This window comes from Schistocerca cancellata, chromosome 3 (assembly GCF_023864275.1).
Source record: "Schistocerca cancellata isolate TAMUIC-IGC-003103 chromosome 3, iqSchCanc2.1, whole genome shotgun sequence".
Classification (NCBI taxonomy): domain Eukaryota; kingdom Metazoa; phylum Arthropoda; class Insecta; order Orthoptera; family Acrididae; genus Schistocerca; species Schistocerca cancellata.
In genome coordinates, this window is record NC_064628.1 from 539,687,457 (window position 1) to 539,707,510 (window position 20,054).

Genomic DNA, 20,054 nt, shown 5'->3' on the forward strand with positions numbered 1-20,054 from the left:
CACAAGCTCAGCATCTCCCCAATTCTATTCAATACCTCCTCATTAGTTATGTGATCTACCCATCTAATCTTCAGCATTCTTCTGTAGCAACACATTTCAAAAGCTTTTATTCTCTTCTTGTCTAAGCTATTTATCGTCTACGTTTCACTTCCATACATTGCTACACTCCATACAAATACTTTCAGAAATGACTTCCTGACATTTAAATCTATACTCGATGTTAACAAATTTTTCTTCTTCAGAAACGCTTTCCTTGCCATTGCCAGTCTACATTTTATATCCTCTCTACTTCGACCATCATCAGTTATTTTGCTCCCCAAATAGCAAAACTCCTTTACTACTTTAAGTGTCTCATTTCCTAATCTAATTCCCTCAGCATCACCCGATTTAATTCGACTACATTCCATTATCCTCGTTTTGCTTTTGTTGATGTTCATCTTATACCCTCCTTTCAAGACACTGTCCATTCCGTTCAACTGCTCTTCCAGTCACTATGGTGTATGTTCCAAAATCCCACTGCATCAACATAAGTGATATGTATCTGTAATTAAGAGGATTGCTCCTATTTCTTGTCTTAAATATTGGTGTGACCTGTGGAACTTTCTAATCTTTCAGGTACGTATTTCTCATCGGACGAGTGGTTGTACAATTGTCAAATACAGAGCTTTCATATCAGGATGCTCTGAAAGGAATCTAACTGGTATACTATCTGGACTGGAGGACTTGCATTTAATAAGTGATTTCAGCTGCTTTGCTACAGCAAGGATATATCCTTCTAACTTGCACATCTTGGCTGCAGTTTTGAATTCAAATTCTGGAATATTTACTTTGTCCTCTCTGATGAAGGAATTTTAGAAAATCTTACTTAATAATTCTGCTTTAGTCACACTGTCATTGATAACATTACCATTGCTATTGTGCAGTGAATGTACTGATTGTATCTTGCCACTGGTGCACTTTATGTTAAAACGGAATCTCTTTGTATATTCCACCAGATTTTGATATACAGTTTTCTCGTGTGGAAATTATTAAAAGCATCTTGCATTGAAATCCATGCTAAATTTTGAGCTTCTGTAAAACTTTACATGCTAAATTTTGAGCTTCTGTAAAACTTCACCAATTTTGGGGATTTTGTGTTCTTTTAAATTTGGCATGATTTTTTCGTTGCTTATGCACTGACCTGTTTTGTGTACCATGGGAGGTCAGTTCTATCTCTTATTAATTTATTTGGTATAAATCTCTCAATTGCTGTTGACACTGTTTCTTTGGATTTAACTTAAATCTCAGTTAGGCTGTCTCTTAGGAAAACATCGAGCAAATTTTTATCTGCGTTTTCAAATACATACATTTTGTGTTTAGTTTTGGTGGGTTTGGATGTTATGGTATTCAGACTCACCATAATTATCTTGTGGCCTCTAATTGCTGTATCCATCATGATACTTCTATATTAGCTCAGGATTATTTGTTGCTAAAAGATCAAGCACATTTCTCAACCTTCTACACTTCTATTGAGCTTCTAAATTAGTTGTTCAAAATAATTTTTGGAGAAAGCATTTAGTACAATTTCAGATGATGTTTTATGCCTGCCTCAGTATTTAAATACAGGATCCAAAAAACTGACCAACACCAGACAAAAAGTTTATAAGCCAAAGAAAGATGACAAACTAACAAAAAAATCATTATAGATTGGGTCTCCTCTGACTGGTTCTCCCTTATTGGGGAGGCGGAGTTGGGAGAAGGGTCATTGAAATATTCTAAAAGGAGAAATTGTACAATAATATTAATCTACAAAGGGCGTTCAAAAAGTTTTGGACAAACATCTCCACTTTTTTTATTTTTTGCAGGAGGAAAATGAATTTTTTGTGAATATACTTGGAACATTTAGCTATACATTGAGCCTACTCAATGTAGCCTCCATCAACTGCGACACATCTGGCCCAGCATTCTTTCCACGATGTAAATGCACTTTGGTAAAATTTTGGGGATTGACTTTACACCATCACTTGACACAGGAAGTAAGTTGTCCTCACTATCAAATGTTTTACTGAGAAGGTGGGCCTTCAGATGACCAAAGGTAAAAATCAGACGTAGCCAACTCTTGACTGTAAGGAGGATGAGGAACAATTTTCAAACTCATTTTCCTGATTTTCTCCTGTGTCATAAGGGTTGTATGGGGTTTGGCATTGTCATAGTGTAATTTGATGAGCTGACCCTGAAGCCGTGGTCTGTGGGTCTTCATGGCACATCACAGCTTGTCCAATGACAAACAGTTCCAGGTTCCAAAAAGTCAACGAAAATGACACCACACTGATCCCAGAAGGAGGCCATCACCTTTCGGCCTGCTCTTCATGAATGTCTCTTCTTCTGAGGGGGACCCGGATGATGCCACTCCACGGATTGGGTTTTGCTCTCAGGTTCAGACAAATACAACCATGTTGCATCCTGGGTAATGATGCCATCAAAACACTGTTTCCACTCTTCAGTAAAGGTCTTCATGAGATCCTTGCACACATTCTTCCTCGCTGTTTTCATTTCTCTTGTCAATAACCTAAGCACCCAACATGCACAGATTTTTTTTATCCTAGCAACTGTACCAGTGATACCACACTACCCAATGACAAATGAGTCATTTCATAAAGCTGTTGTCACACATCTGTCATTTTGGATGATTTGATCAATGGTCTCCCATATTCACATCACTCACTGCCATCGATGGTCTACCACATCATGGATTGTCCAGTAGAGTGAAATCACCTTCTTTAAACCTCTGTAACCACCACTGGATACTGCTGTGATTCACTGTGTCCTCCCTATAAACAGGAAGCAACTTCCTGTGAATCGATGTGGCAGACTCATTGCCGGTCTTGAAGAGGAACTCCATCACCGACTGTTCTCGCAACCTGACCTCTACTTCATAGTCCATTATGGCAAACATGTAAATAAAATAAAATACTTTTATATACCAACTTACAGCTAAATGTTCCAAATATGTTCACAAAAAATTTCATTCTCCTCCTGAAAAAATTTAAAAAAATTAGAGACAACTATGCAAAACTTTTTGAATGGCCTTTGTATTAATGTGAGTCTCTACAGCAATGACTTGATTAGGGTAAGCTAAAGTGAGGTCTCTTTATGCTGTTGGGCATATTCTTCTTGAATGCTGATCGTGAGAAAGGAAGCAAAGAAATAAAAACTGTCGTTGGTAAAGATGGCTCTTTCTTATTTTGAATTTCTCCAAGTATCTTCCACATTCCACCAGAGTATGGAAATAATTGTTATTAGTTACATTTTTTCTTTCCTTTTCTTTATTGCAAACATATCCTATTTTGGAATACCAGACATCACTGAAATAACTTCATTCTGTTGTGCCATATCATGTGATGGTCAGCTAGTGAAATTTCCTGATCCATCAGATCTAGTGTTGCATATGACAGTTTCTAATGGATAATTGTTTCTTCATTTATTTGTTTGTATCTGCATAACTGTCACATGTTGGTTATGCTGGAGATTTTATAGGTGAGTGCACACTGATTAATTTATCTTTTAAAGTGCCAATGTCAACATTATTGGTATCTTGTGGCGGTTTTTGTGTATCATCAACATCGACAAGTGCAATGAATATGGATGATATGATACTCTATGGTATTCTGCAGTTTTAATTCACTCTGTTTTTTTTAGCAGTTGCATTGATTTGATTTTGTAAATGATACTGACAATATTATACACATGTATAATGCATTATTCAAACTACAACTTCTCCGATAATTATTTTGTTCAAATTGCACAAGAATTCCACCTGACGTAGTGTAATAATGTTGACTGTAAGCTGTGTTCATATCACTAAAATTACAGATCGTACATCAGAGCTTTTATAATTTTTTTGTCTTCAATGGATTTAATTATTCTTAGCAAATTAATCATGAAAAGGAACCACAGAATACCACCCACACACAACACTGACATATGCTACCAAAAAATATTTTTCTCCGTAATTCATCCATAGTTTAATTTTGGCCTCATACATCAGCAATGAAATCTTGTTCAACAATAAATACCATCAGCACTGTTCTTAGAAAATGCACTCTGATTCGATTAATTTTTTTTTTATATATAAATAGAATTCAGTACCACCGGTGCACATTTATTTCTTACACATCGTAATATTGTTTGCAGTTTCAAGTAATTTAAATTTGCCGCTGTAATAAAAGTTGAGATGGTGGCCAACAAGAGATAGAGGGTTTCTTTTTTAATTAAGATTTTCCTTTTCGCAATAAATAGTTAATAATTTAAATTGATGCCACCAATAAAAAAAAATTATTAAATTTTTTGCAAATTAGTTTAACAGAAACCCATGCTATTTTCAACTAGAAGTACAGACAAAGTTGCTACATAATCACAACTAACAATGGCTAATACAAAATTATAATTAAAAGATGAAGTGAATTTTCAATGATTAATCATAAATAGTTTTAACACATTTGGCTCTATTTGTTTTTACCAAAAGTACAATAATTTTACATTAAATAGTTTTCATTTAACAGACCTCAAATCGATTCGCGTCTTGCGTCGGCGATGTGTACATCAGAAGAAGACGACAAAAGGGTACAAAACAAAAGAAAAGAATGACATAGATTAACAAAGAATGTGAGACAAATATTGTCTCTGTTTTACATAATTACCATCTTTTTAAGAAATAATTACATAATTGAATAAATATTATCCACACATTCATATTTCACTTGTTATATATATCCCAGAAGGAGGCCATCACCTTTCGGCCTGCTCTTCATGAATGTCTCTTCTTCTTCGATATATATATATATATATTTTCCTACGTGTAATGTTTCCTTCTATTATAACTATATGTGTCTGTGTACATGCGGATGGATATGTGTGTGTGTGCGAGTGTATACCTGTCCTTTTTTCCCCCTAAGGTAAGTCTTTCCGCTCCCGGGATTGGAATGACTCCTTACTCTCTCCCTTAAAACCCATATCCTTTTGTCTTTCCCTCTCCTTCCCTCTTTCCTGACGAGGCAACCGTTGGTTGCGAAAGCTAGAATTTTGTGTGTATGTTTGTATTTGTTTGTGTGTCTATCGACCTGCCAGCGCTTTTGTTTGGTAAGTCTCATCATCTTTCTTTTTATATATATATATATGTAACAATATATGTAACATTCCTATTAGTTATTCCGGAACTGCAAATCTTACCACACATATATATATATATGTCTGCTTGTGTCTGTATATGTGTGGATGGATATGTGTGTGTGTGCGAGTGTATACCCGTCCTTTTTTCCCCTTAAGGTAAGTCTTTCCGCTCCCGGGACTGGAATGACTCCTTACCCTCTCCCTTAAAACCCACATCCTTTCGTCTTTCCCTCTCCTTCCCTCTTTCCTGATGAGGCAACAGTTTGTTGCGAAAGCTTGAATTTTGTGTGTATGTTTGTGTTCGTTTGTGTGTCTGTCGACCTGCCAGCACTTTCATTTGGTAAGTCACATCGTCTTTGTTTTTAGGTATATATATATATATATATATATATATATATATACAGCCAACATGTATGTATCATATCAGATGTGTGACCTCATTCCTGGCCTCATCAAGTTAGCATCCCGTGGAACTCGGTTTTATGCAGCCTTGAGCCAATATATATATATATATATATATATATATATATATATATATATATATATATATATATATGGAATGTTACATAAAAGACAACACACACTGGCTCTCATCATAACAGTTATCACTTGCCTCAAATTTAATCCTTAGAAGTGGAAAAACTGATAGTCTGAATGAATTTACTTAGTCTGAAGAGCAACAAGTTCTTGATTCACAAACAGTTGAACAATGGTTAAATTATAGATATGTGCAATGCTGATACAGAGAAACAAATAAATATTGCAATGGTCTACTTGACAACGCAGACCAAGGTTTTTGGCTGATAATACAGATAAATTAATAGGTGCTATTAAAAATTGAAATGTATGTGATTGATTACTTACTTAATAAATTTCTCGTCTTCTTCTTCTTGTTGTTCTGCGAGACGTTTACGAATCTCAGTGTCATCAAACTGGGAGAGCATGCCATCAAAATCAACTGATCTCTGACGGCGATTGAGGTCTCTCAGTTCTTCCAGTGATTCAAGTAGCTCTAGTTCTTGTTTTGATTGTTTTGTGCGGTTCTCAAGAAGCTTAAATAAAACAATTAATGTAAGCTAAATATATATTCTCTTGATCTGAAGCAAATCTATTTTTGTATCAGGCTGAAGAATGCAAATCATGATACCCAAGATTAAAAATTTGAAAATATGTAAGAAACTAACATTAATGGCAGAAAAATGAGACAGGTAAACCAAAACGGCAATCACATTAACAAATGGGGGAAAAAAGTATGTATTCCTTCATCCTAAATCCAAAACCTGCCAACAAAAATACCAAATATTTAATCATGTTATTAGCAAAGAAGCAAGGCTGAGTACAATACCCTCCCCCCTTCTCTCTCTCTCTCTCTCTCTCTCTCTCTCTCTCTCTCTCTCTCTCTGTGTGTGTGTGTGTGTGTGTGTGTGTGTGTGTGTGCGCTATCACAAATATGCTCTGACATCTCACCTTCATAGGATTCGTTGCCTCATCTTCTCTACGTTCATCCTCTTCTCTTTGTGCTTGTTCCTCTGCAAGTTTCAGGGCCATAAAATTGCGAGTTGCACCTGCTTCTATTTCATAGTCTGTATTTTTAGGATCAGTTTTGAATGAGATTTCCTGTAGGCAGCGTGTACACTGTTGAAAGAAACAAGAAGATTAATGTAAGTTTTAACAAAATACAATATGTTATTTGCACTAATGAATGATTAATTTTTTGTTCTGAAGTCCAAGACTATCTCTTTCCTTTATTTTTATGTATAAAATGAGTAAAAAAGACACTGAAACAATGATTTGGGCAGTAGTAAAACCCAAAGTATACAACGGGCAACATATTCTAACTTACTTTACTTTTTTAAAATCAGATAACCTTTCTCCTCCTCAGAGAATCTGTAACCTCTACAGAGCATATCTGCAGATGGCAGATTTGGGAATGCCTCAAAGTTATGCATGGTAGTATAGAAATGAAAGAACTCCAGTGGACTAACAGGCACTGTGGAATCAGCCTGCATGGTGCTATAACATGTACAAGGACATGGCAGAGAATGGAAAAACTAAGTGGGAGGGGGGGGGGGGGCAAAAATTGAGGAGGTACTGATAAAAGTGGGAGAGTAGAGACAATAACTGTGATAAAACAAAGGAAAAGAAACTGGATAGGATACACATTAAGAAAGGGGGGAGGGCTCATAGAAACTGTTTTAGAAGGATATGGGGGAGGGAAGACATGGTCAGGGATGAAGAGATTTCGGATCCTGGATGATGTGCAGAACAATAGCAGATACAACAGTAAAAAGTAGAAGGTGGTGGACAGCTAGGAATGGAGACACAAAAAACCTGCTAACATACTAGAAAACTGGTGATAACAACAAAAGATAACCTGAGAAAAGAGAGACTCTAGAAGATAAATAGTCAGACTTTCAATAACAGAAAGGAAATAAAGAAAGAAGAAAGAAAAAGGTAAATTCATGATACACAATATAGGAGTGTATTACAAGGCTACACAATGTGTTAAGACAATATCCTGGTATGTAAGACTAGAAGCCTAGATTATGAACACGTAAGTACTGGGGAGAAATAAACAGGACATGAAGTGTGCCCAGAAGGAATGAATGACAGACAGACAACAAAATGAGCACTTGGGGGAGAGACCCTGCTAAAGCTGGTATTCGCTATCATATTTCTTTGACAAAGAAATATGATCAAATATTCATCAAATTTCTTTGACAAAGATCTTTGACGTGGCACTAAACGGGGTATTACATTGTCGTCATACTTTTTGTCAAATTTCAAGATTTCAGATAACAACTTGTTATTATGCACTGCAGTTGCTATCACCACAATTGCATTGTGTGTGTATTTGGAAGAGAAGCGGCACGAAAAAAGGAAACATACTTGGATGAAGCCATGGGTATTATGTCGAGATAATAAAAACATCCAGCAAAATTTGATACGAGAGCTGCAAGTGGAGGACGTCAACTCTTATATGTAAATTACATATGAATGGATGGAGAGTGTATTTCAGTATTTGCTCAGTAAAGTAGCTTCTCATATAACAAAACAAAATACTCTCTTGAAAAATGTTATACCTGCAACTGTGACACTGGGATTTCTTGATACAGGAGAAAGCCACTCTAGTTTACAACACATCACTCGAATATCACACTACACATTAACCAAAATAACTCCAGAAATGTGTGAAGTGATTTATACAGCACTGAAGGGGGAATATGTAAAGATAAATAAATGTTTAATACACTATATGGGCAATAAAAACTATTTTTATTTTTGAATAATTTAATTAATGGGATTAGTGTTCCAACAATTACAAAATTAATAAAAAGTATGAAACAGATGTAGCACTTTTTAACTTGTGGCTTCCAGAGTTCAAAAATAGATGAAGTAGAATGAGAAGCTAAGAAAGCACTTTTTTATTTTAGAGTGTGACCACATCCTCTATTCCGGCTTGCTGAAAAGCTGAGTGGATGTTTCCAGATGTAGATGGGGATGGCTGTAGCTGTTATTGGGGACATGTCACCTGCAGCATATTCCACCTACCCATCAACACACAATTAACAGCATGCACTGTGCCCCTTGCTCACCCCTCCACCCTAGTCGAAGCAAGTTTGAGATGAAGGAACACACTAACTTTGAAGCCACATTTACAAACACATTACAAAGATGCCAAATAGCTGTAGTGACTCCAGAGCTCCAAGTGGTTTCATTTCATAGTGCAGTGAACAGAAGACAAACAACTTTTATGATCAAATCTACATTGAGGCCCTAGATTTGATGATACTTATTTGATGACAGGCGAGATTTGACAAAGTTCTCTATTAAACTGTCAAATTTCTTTGACATAAATATTTGACATATCAACTTCGACAAAGAAATAAGACAGGCTATTACCAGCCTATGGAAAGTGATCTGTGGTATATCTAAGTCTTTTCATTTGTTATGGACAGTGGCAGTACTTGACACTTTCTGATGCCCTTTTCTAACTGTGAATCACCTGCTTCTTCTCAATTTGACAGGAGCTTTTATTACCATTTGAATTTTGTGGGCAGCTTACTCGTCAACTTCTACCTTTTCAGTGACTTAAATTCTGCTTATTTTTATACAAAACCAAGATTTACTATTTTTCAAACAAGGGTTTTAATTAACACTGCAGTCATCACATTGTGAAGACATCTGTTACACACACACACACACACACACACACACACACACACACACACACAGGAGTGAGGAGTTGGGTCGGCTGACTAACAACTTGGAGGGAGATGGCAGACAATGATGATGATGTGATAGAGTGGATTGAGACAGGGTGACACTTCCAAGGAAAAATAGACTATAGAGTAGAGGGAGTGGGTGGAGTAAAAGTGAAGGTTGGGGCCCCGGCCAGGGTGGAGGTGGTTGTGGGGGCAGGAGGTTAGCGGAGATTGAAGCCAGGAGGAATACGGGAATGAAGTATAACCTAAATCTAGATAGCCGGACGTGCGTTTGAACCATCATCCTCCTGAATGTGAGTTCAGTGTACTGGCTAATGTGCCTCCTCGCTCGATGCTTGATAATGGAAACAAGACTTAAGAAAAATCAAGACATGTTCACATGATTTATCAACATAGAAGAAGTGTTTTACAACATAAAGTGGAACAAGATATTTGAAATTCTGAGAAAAATATGGCTTGGCTGTGGGGAAAGATGTGTCATATTCAATACATACAAGAATCAACCGAGAACAACACAAATGGTAGACCATGATTAAGAAGGGTTCAAGACAGAAATTCAGTCTTTTGTCTCTATTATTCAACCTACATGTTAAAGAAGTAATGATGTAAATAAGAGAAAGGTTCAAGAATTGGATTAAAATTCAGGATGAAACGATATTTAAGATAAAATTCATCGAGATATTGCTATTCTCAGTGAAAGTGAAACAGAATTATGGGGCCTATTCAATCGAATGAACAGTCTAATGGGTACAGAAGATAGTTATGAGTAAACCAAAGAAATAACGAGGAGTAGCAGAAATGAGAATAGTGAAAAACTTTACATCTAAATTGGTGACCACAAAGTAGATGAAGTGAAGGAATTCTGCTACACTGGAAGAAAAAAAACACATGACAAACTAAGCTAGGAGGACATAAAAATCAGAGTGGTGTAGGCAAAGAAGGAATCCCTGAGGAGAGGAAAAAAAGTACTAGTATCAAACATAGGACTTAATTTGAGGGAGAAAAATGTGAGAATGTACTTTTGGAGCATTACTTTGTATGACAGTGAACCGCAGAGTGTCGGAAAACTGGAAAAGAATAGCACTGAAGTATTTGGAATGTGGTGCTACAGAAGGATATTGAACATTGGATGAAATGAGGAAGTCCTCCAGAGAAACAATGGAGAAACAAAGAAGGAAGATTAGAAGTTGACATCCCATTGACAGTGAGGCCATTAGAGATGTAGAACGAGCTTGGATTGAGAAAGGATGAGGAAGGAAATCAGTTGTGTCCTTTACACAGGAGCCATCTCCACATTTGCCTTAAGCAATTTTGGGAAATCATGAAAAACCTAAATCTGGATGGTCAGATGGATATCTGAACCTTCAACCTTCCTAATATGAGTCCATCAAGTTAACCACTGTGCCACCTCACTCTGTCATCAGCAATGAAAGAATCATACGAAAAACACTGACAAGAAGGGACCAGATGACAGGAAATCTGTTACAATATCAGGGAATAACTAACTACAACTTCCACAGCACTACATGGAACTTAAGAGGGTAAAACTGTAGGGAAAGACAGAGATTGGAATACAACCAACAAATAACTGACGACATTGGGTGCAGGTGCAACTCTAAAATGAAATGGTTGGCACAGGAGAGGATTTCATTGTGGGCCTTATCAACTCAGTTGGATTATTATTTACTTATTTATCATATGGAAATACTTACACAAAGTTACAAAACTACTTCATGTCAGCAGCTCTCCAGCATGAAATAGCATAAATGACAACAGCTATATGTGGATATTAAGGTCTTTTATGCATTTTATCACACCACTCATCACTGTTAGGCAACCTTCGAAAGGACGCTTGTAGGCATGTGCAGGACATGTTGTTGTTACATGAGCAACTGTCTATCATTCTGCACTGCAATCACATGATGGTGATGAAAGTTTGCCCCCAATAGTGGAGTGTGTGTGCACATCTTCCATGGCCCATTCAGATGTGGTTCAGGATAGTACAAACTGCCTGAGGTTGCTCATATCCAGGGGGTTTCTTATGGATGCAGGGCAGTTTCAGGCATTGTGGAGGACAGTTTTGTTGCGAGCACCATTCCTGTTCCTCAGTGGTATTGAATTTAATTTCTGTGAGAGTCCTGATTGTGATAACAATGGGCTGTCTTGATCTTAGTCTTTATCACTCTGCTGGGAATACATGGTTCAATTATGGAAGGTCAGTTTTATCAGCAATTTTTTGGTATTCACAATGAAACATGCTCTTCCACCTGGTATCAGGAGATGGACTGTGGCTCAAGATAGACAACCAGTATGTGGGAGTAAATCACATTCACCCACATAATGTGCATGGTTTCACTTAGTTGCACATCTACCTTTTTATGTGTGGACTATTAAGCCAGAAAGGCATACAATACTCTGCTGCTGAGCATACGAATTCAAGTGCTGATCCTTGAAGAGTACCAGTCAGATGACTGACACCCAAAAATAAAACTTTTTACAAAAGATTCATTCAGGTGGCTAGTTGGTTGGTGGCCATGCTCACATACTGTGCATTACAGAAATTGCGGCGGAGACAGTACATGACATGGCTACTTTCACAACTGGTCCTTCCTGCACATAGTTCAGTTGCCCCAGTCCAGAATGATACTGAGTGATGAAGATGCTCCTCTGCAGCTGTTTCTGGGGGATTGTGGGATGCTTAGGGTTTGTGAGGTTATGGCGAGGGAGATCCATCTGTGGACTAGGTTTGAGAGATAGTGCCTGTCTGGGAATGCCTTAATGAGTGAGCATAGTGGGCGAAAGAATTCTTGTCACTGCAGATGAGGGATGCACAGGTGGCCAGACTACTTGGGAGCGGATATTTTATTTTTTATTTTTTTTATTTTTTTTTTATTTGTGTGTGTGTGTGTGTGTGTGTGTGTGTGTGTGTGTGTGTGTGTGTGTGTGTGTGGAAGGGATGACAGCTATCAAAATGCAGGTACTGTTGATGAATAGATGGGTTGACATAGGCAGAGATAGAGAGGATTTTGGTCCTATGCCCATATCATGAAGGTATCAAGGTGTTTGGGGTTTTGGGTGCCTACTGAGGGTCCCTCTTGATGGCCCATAAAGAGATTGGCATAGGAGGGTAATATGTGGATGTCCACGGCTGTGGTGCAGATTGGTTGGAACCAGTAACACTGCTATTGACAACATTTTTATAGATTCACTCAGACCACAAAGTCACAGTGTAATTTCATAGTTAACAGCTTCTCAGCCCTTGATAGTCAACTGCTGACATTCGACATCAGAGAGCATGATAAAAATAACTGCTAAACTGCAAGGCTAATAAATGAAAAATTAACGGTGAAATTCATGAAGTATTTGTGAAATGCAGACTGGAAAAATGTGCACAAGACCCCTGGGTGTACAAACAACTTAAGAGAATGTAGCCGGGTGACATCTTCGACAACCCCAATATTTCGATTGGTGCATATCAGGTCTTTTCAAGCCACAAATGTAATGAGGGAGTGCTGTGCACAGAAATTTAAAACTTCAATATGGGGACACATGCAGAAAGACAACACAGACACTGCAAACAATTAGTGCCACCATACAACTGAAGATGGCCAACAGCATTAGTGGTAACGAATATTAATTATCAATGGATGAGCAAGCAGAATTAGCTCTGTCCCTCTGTTGTTTGATCAGGGAGAGAGCAGGATTCTAAGCAGAATTTAAGCAAAAACTTCTCTCTCTGTTTATATGGTAATTTTCTAATTTAATCTCAACTGCATCATTAATGACACAATCCCAATTGCTGGAAATGCACACTAAAATCTCTGTATTGTTATATTCCAAAAGATGATCAGTGCCAAGGTAAAGTTTAGCAATAGCAGACTTGAAACTTTCTGGCAGATTGAAACTGTGTGCTGGAGAGCAAGTGCTCTAAAACACTTGGCCACGAAAGGCGAAGTTTCCAAGTTTGAGTCTCATTCTAGCATATAGTTTAATCAGCGAGAAAGTTTCATATCAGAGCACACTCTGCTGTACATTGGAAAAGTTTAACAGCCGATTTGTTAGGTATTGGAAGTCTATGCGACACTTATGATAATCACATGTCCTCCATGGACTTGATGAACAGACCAATGTATGACACACTACAATTGCAAGGGATACGGTAAACACCCACCAGCATGCAACTTTAGATCATCCTTTACACACACACTAATCTTCAATGGTGGGCAAAAAACACACTTCACACTGTGTTCTTGTAGAATATGTCCAATCCTATGCAAAATGCTACCTGTTTAAGGCAAAAATGCCTTGGACTTAAGTGCCACCTTGTTATTTTCAACACTCTGCTGATCCATGACTGGTCAATAATGCAACACACCTGCTCTGTCTTTCAGTATAAGGGTAAAAGGTGACTTCGAGGTGCACTAACTCAGCTTACAAACGTTCAAGGTCTGAGATGATGTGGGTTCTATGAACCAATGTATGAAGCACTCCTTCATGGTGGATGATAACTACTATTAGCCTGAACATACAAATCACTGTGAGTTGGCTTCCTATAAATGACACATATCGTTTACTGTGTGTGTGTGCGTGCGTGTGTGTGTGTGTGTGTGTGTGTGTGTGTGTGTGTGTGTGTGTGTGTGTGTTATCTTTCTATTTATGCAGCACATAATGAGATTTTTAATTTCCTTGTAAAGTTCTCTCTCCCTACATTTGTGCCTTGAAAATATGCTTCTGTTGAAATATTGGTGTTCGCTGGAGATGTCACCAGGCTACATTCCCATAATGTGTCTGAATATTTCGTACGTCGGGAGAAACTAAAGTTTCACCCCCCTGGTGCAAATGAAAAATGTAATGTATTCTGCATCATAGTCATTGGTTTCTTTCAAAACTGTCTTCCTGCGAAATTAACTGGTGGAAGCAAATAAATGAACCTAAACCCTGAATTACAAATGGGATCAGAATATCATCCACAACTAAGCGTAGCCTCCTCTTCGCTTCAAGGGGCACAGTTGATGAAAGGGTTAAATCACAGTACAAACTGTGCCATCAGAGCAGCAAAACATGTGTACAATCAAGACAAAAAGACGGAACATGGTAAAAAATGAGATGGAACATACAAATCAAGAAACTGAAGACATTTCTGCAATTATTAATAATGGACTAATCAAATATAATCCTAAAATTGCACAAACAAGTTTGACAAAACTGAATTTCATCCAACATCTCTAAAAGAAGTTGTTGATCTTATTTTCTTTTCTTTAAACAAAAAAAGTGTTCAAGTACTCTGATGAAAGCAGTAGTAACATAATGAAATGTTGTTCAGCTAACCTTAGTAATATACTGATTTATTGTGAATGACTCTTTTTGCAGTTATACTTCCCACAGTGACTCAAACAGGCTACTGTCAACTCATTTCACAAGAAACGAGAAGATACATTAGAATTACCAACACATTTCTTTCCTGCCCTTATTTTCCAAAATTTTTAAGAAGATAATTTACTCTGTACACACTAAGTGCAGAAAAACATACTCAGCAGCAAACTGGGATTTCAAAAAGTATTGTCAACGGAACAGGCTATACTTACCTTGACAGACGATAAACTAGAATCAATAGATCAGAAACTGCTGCCACTGGAAATATTTTCTGTGCTGGCTAAAGAATTTGATTGTGGAGCCTTACTATCCTAATGCAAAGTAAAATATTTCAGAACATTTAGGCACAGCATGTTTATTGTTTTTATCCCATCTGAATGACAAAAACAATTTATTTCAGCTCCATGTAAGCCACATGATGACAGGCACTCAGAATATTAAACAATCAGGCATGTTCAATTTTGGGTCTTTTGTTATTTCTGACATAAAAAAGGATGTACAATAAAGAAATTACATGAATGAAATGGAAAATGGCAGATGTGATGTACATGTACAAACACATGATTACAATTTCAGTAAATCTGGATGATTCATTTAACAGAAAAAGCTTCTCAAATAATGCGTTGTTCTATCCCTGGCCCTCATAGTTACTTGATTAGGAATTGACTGCAGAGTTGTTGGATGTTCGCAAGAGGGATACTGTGCCAAATTCTGCCCAACTGGATCATTAGATCATCAAAATCCCAAGATGGTTGGCAGGTCCTGCCCATAATGCTCCAAACATTCTCAACTGGGGAGAAATCCAGGTACCTTGCTGGCCAAGGTGAGGTTTGACAAGCCTGAAGACAAGCAGCAGAAACCCTTGCCACGTGCGGGCAGGTATTATCTTGCTGAAATGTAAGTCTAGCATGCTTTGTCATGAGGGGCAACAAAGGAGGGCATAGAATATCGTCAATGTATTGCTGTGCTGAAAGGGTGCCTTAGATGACAACAAAAGGGATCTTGCTATAAAATGAAATGGCACCCCAGGCCATTACTCCTGGTTGTCATCAGCCATATGGCAGGCAACAGTCAGCTTGGTACCCAATATTGTCCAGGGCATCTCCACATGCATTTTGACTGATCATTGGGGCGCATTTCAAAGCGGTACTCACCAATGAAAACAATTTTATTCCAGTTAATGAGATTCCAGGCTAAAGATATGTCTGGAGACACACTGGACAGCAGTGGGAACCAACCTGACTGGCACCCGCAATATGGTCTGACAACCTGGAGTGATGGTCTGGGGTGCCATTTCATTTCATAGCAAGATCCCTTTGGTTGTCATCCACAGCATACTTTCAGCACAGCAGTATGTTGACGACATCATATGCCCCATTTTGTTGCCCTTCACGGCAACGTGCTTACATTTCAGAAGGACAATGCACAGTCACACACAGTGGGAGTATTTACTGTTTGTCTTTGTACTTATGAAACTCTACCTTGGCCAGGAAGGTCAGTAGATCTCTCCCCAGTTGAGAATGTTTGGAGCATTATGGGCAGGACCCTGCAACCATTTCAGGGTTTTAAATATCTAACATGCCAATTGGACAGAATTTGGCACGATATCCCTCATAAGGACATTCAACAACTCTGTCAACGATGCCAAGCCGAATAACTGCTTGCATAAGGGCCCTGACATCCTCAATTTGTGAAGCTCTTTCTCTTGGGTAAACAATCCCATTTTTCTGAAATCATAATCATTTGTTTGTCTGTACATGTACATCACATCTACTAATTTCTGTCCCATTATCATAATTCCTTCAAAGTGCGTAGTGTTGTTTTGTCTTAGAGTATAAGTAAATGATCTTCCAATTGCAGCTTCAGAAGATGCAAAATTTGTAATTTTTGCAAATGATACATGAATATGAATAAACAACAGCACCTGTCCTCTTACCGAAAAGGTAGCTAATGAAATATTAGAAAACATCAACAGATGATACAAGGCAAGTGGATTATTGCAGAATTTTGACTCAATACATACAATTCAGTACCCCTCACAGAGACCAAACGCTATAAACATAAGTTTCTCAATCAATCAAATACAAGCAGTAGAAAGTGTTAAGCTTTGTGGCTACAGATACATCACAACACTGATAGAAAAACCCACTGCCTAGAGTTAATGAAGCATCTTGGATCAGCAATGTATGCAGTGTGCATGATTACTAATGTAGACTATTTAAAAATAAACAAAGCAGTTTTCTCTGTGTGTTTCCATTCACTGATGAGTTATGGAGTCATTTTCTGTGGAAACTGAGGTTATTTTCTGAATACAGGAGTGTGTTACAAGAATTATATTTGGTGTAAATTCAAGAACATCCTGCAGCGACCTATTAAAAAATCTAGGTATTTTGGCAACTATCCAAAAAGTTGTGCACAAATTAAAGGAGCTAATAGAGGAGTTGAAGTACAACAACTTTTGAATAGGAACTTATAGCCTTGAAAGTAATCCAGGGAAAAAGTTCAATCAATGCACACACTACTTAAGTTCAGCAAAGATAATGTACTGGTTACTCAACAGTGTTGTACATTACAGAGGATGTTCAACATGGTGACCACCACATTCTGTATAGTTATAACATCTTTGCAGAGAACAAGAAGTATGTCTTCATTGGAAAGTACTGCACCCCCCTCCCCCCCCCCCCCCCCCACACACACACACAAAGGGAAGGTCATGTCAGGAAAGTGAGGTTATCCTGCATCATGCAACTGGACCTTCCCTTCCAGCTCAACACTTAAAACATGGAGCACCAGGTATATCATGTACTTGCACATAAAAATAAGCATGTGTTCCATATAGTCCCTTCCAACTGTATATACACAGAAAGCACACATTACCTTTCCTGGACTTAAGGTGCGTTCCTATTCCACAGTTGTAGTATTTTGACTACTCTATCTGGTCCTTGAATTTGTGGCAACTTTTGACATTAGGACCAAGAACAAACTCTACAAAGATCTCAAGGGAGTTAACATTAGAACATAAAGAAGTCAGATGCATAGGTACACATGTATTCAATGACTTACCAGAGCAGATTAAATGTTATGTACATGATGAAGAGGAGTTTACAACTGAATTAAAGAATTTTTTACTGGGCAACCTATTTTACTCCACTTTGAACAATATCTTCACAGAAGCTCTTATGTTTAATGTTTTGGCTAAGGTATAATTGGAATTAGCACTGTATACAGTAATGACATGTCATTTCACTCTTTTGTGCTGGAATAAAAATAAATGTACATGCCTGACTTCTTTCCACATCCCGGAGACCATTCTCCCTGGGATCCATGAAATATTACTATTGTAATGTAAATTGCACATACATAATTCTCAATTGGATGTCAATTAAAATAAGCATCTCTTGTATTGACACTCTTTGTTTCTTGATGGCCATCTGAACACTGAGCCATGTATGCACTGGGAAAATGTATTATATTGGGAAATAATTTGACACATTTCATATAAAAAGAATGTTAAAGCTATCTTAAAACATGTATTACATGTTTATGTGAGTTTAGGGAAAAAAGAAAAAAATTAGAAGTAGAGTATTAAAACTCATATCTTCCTTCTGGGGGGAAAAAAAAAAATTGTTTCTTAGAAGAAGCGATGGAAGAGTTTGTCAAATATGATACTGATACGCCTTTGTTGTTCAGAAGTACGATGCAATGTTCCTTTGGGCAGGCTTGCATGTCTGAAGGAACATTGCATCATATTTCTGAACAATACAGGCACTGCAACATTGTATATAGGCATTGCAGCGATTACAGCCATTATGAAACACATGAAATGTATCCACAGTTGCAAACATGGACAACCATCAGCTATATACCGGTATGACAATGAAGATTTGTGCCACACTGGGACTTGAACCAGGATTTCCCACTTACTGTGAGCAGTCGCCTTACTCTTGATGACATATGGAAGTTTGGATCTGACCCTGAGTTGTGTTCAGATAGTCTAATGGTAAGGTGAACACTCACAATAAGCAGGAAATCCAGGTTCGAGTCCCAATCTGGCACAAATTTTCATTGTTGTGATTCAATTTCAACTAATGGTTGTCCATATTCACAATTACAAATACATTTCATGTATCCATTAAATGACAATGTTTGTACAGGGTACAGGATCTATAAAGGGAAACCACGTATCAGAGTGATAAAGGAACTCCCATACCTAGGTACTGGTTTAGCTGTACATCAAGGAATGATCAATCATTTAACAGGTTTTACTTCGCCTGATGGTAGGACCTCAACATGCACCTACAGTGAACTTTCATACACTTAAAAATGACACTAACAAGGAAAACCCAGAAGTACCTGAACACTACTGGAGCACCCTAGAAGAAACACTGGACAAGATCCCACAACACCATACCACCTTGCTTATGGATGATTTCAAAGCAAAAGTTGCCAAAGAATGAAAATATCAGAGAATAGTTGGCTACTATCCCTCTCACAAGAGGACCAACAGGAATGCACAGCACCTTATAGACTTTTGTGAGAAGTATAACATGGTGCTAACATCAACCGCTTTTCAAACACCTACCTAAGAAGTCCAAGACCTGGAAGAGTCCAAATCTCTGTTGGGTGTAGCTGTAGATAGGAGGTACTATAGGGAGACACAGTTTGTCCATGTGCTCAGAGGAGCTAACCTAGACACTTTGATCATTACCTCTCCCTGGTAAAGACCAATCTACAACCTCTGAGCAAATCACCTAACATTATAAAGAGCTCTAAGATGACAAAATTCAACACATTACAACTGAATGATGAGGACTGTACCTTCCATAAGAAAAGCTCTACTGGATGCCACACAAGCAACCACCCCTGCCTCATCCAACAAAGGCAAGTATCCCTGGTGAAACACAGACTGTGACCAGGATATAGAGAAAAGGCACAGAGCCTGGATCAAGTGGAAGAAAGATCCAAACTACCAGGTCTTTTTTTTTTAACACAAAGAAAGCGAACCACATCTGTAATTCCAAGAGAAACTACACCACATCCCTGATACAACAAGAAGAGGAGGCCTTCAAGAACAACAACACAGGAGACATCCATTGGGGGGACAAACTGGAGAACACATGGTATACAGCCTCTGTTTGTCAGCTTTGCACACCTGATGGGAAGTTTGGGAAGTTTCAGTTAGACAATAAAGACTGAAGAAACACTGGACACGATCCCACAACACCACACCACCTTGCTTATGGAGTCAGCAACCATCTTGATGAATATCAGGCCAACTTTCAAGCTAGTAGATCTTGCACAGAGCAA

The 20,054-nt window shown here is 37.9% G+C and overlaps 1 protein-coding gene across 1 annotated transcript in view; it reads right to left on the bottom strand.

Annotated features, from left to right (window-relative positions):
* LOC126176792 (splicing factor YJU2) overlaps positions 1–20,054 on the bottom strand; it is a 68,875-nt gene that overhangs the window by 31,426 nt on the left and 17,395 nt on the right. The window contains exons 4-5 of the mRNA XM_049923965.1: positions 6,616–6,783; positions 6,013–6,200 (exon numbers count right to left, since the gene is read on the bottom strand). Coding sequence (XP_049779922.1) covers positions 6,013–6,200; positions 6,616–6,783 — 356 coding nt within the window. The remainder of the gene's footprint in view (positions 1–6,012; positions 6,201–6,615; positions 6,784–20,054) is intronic.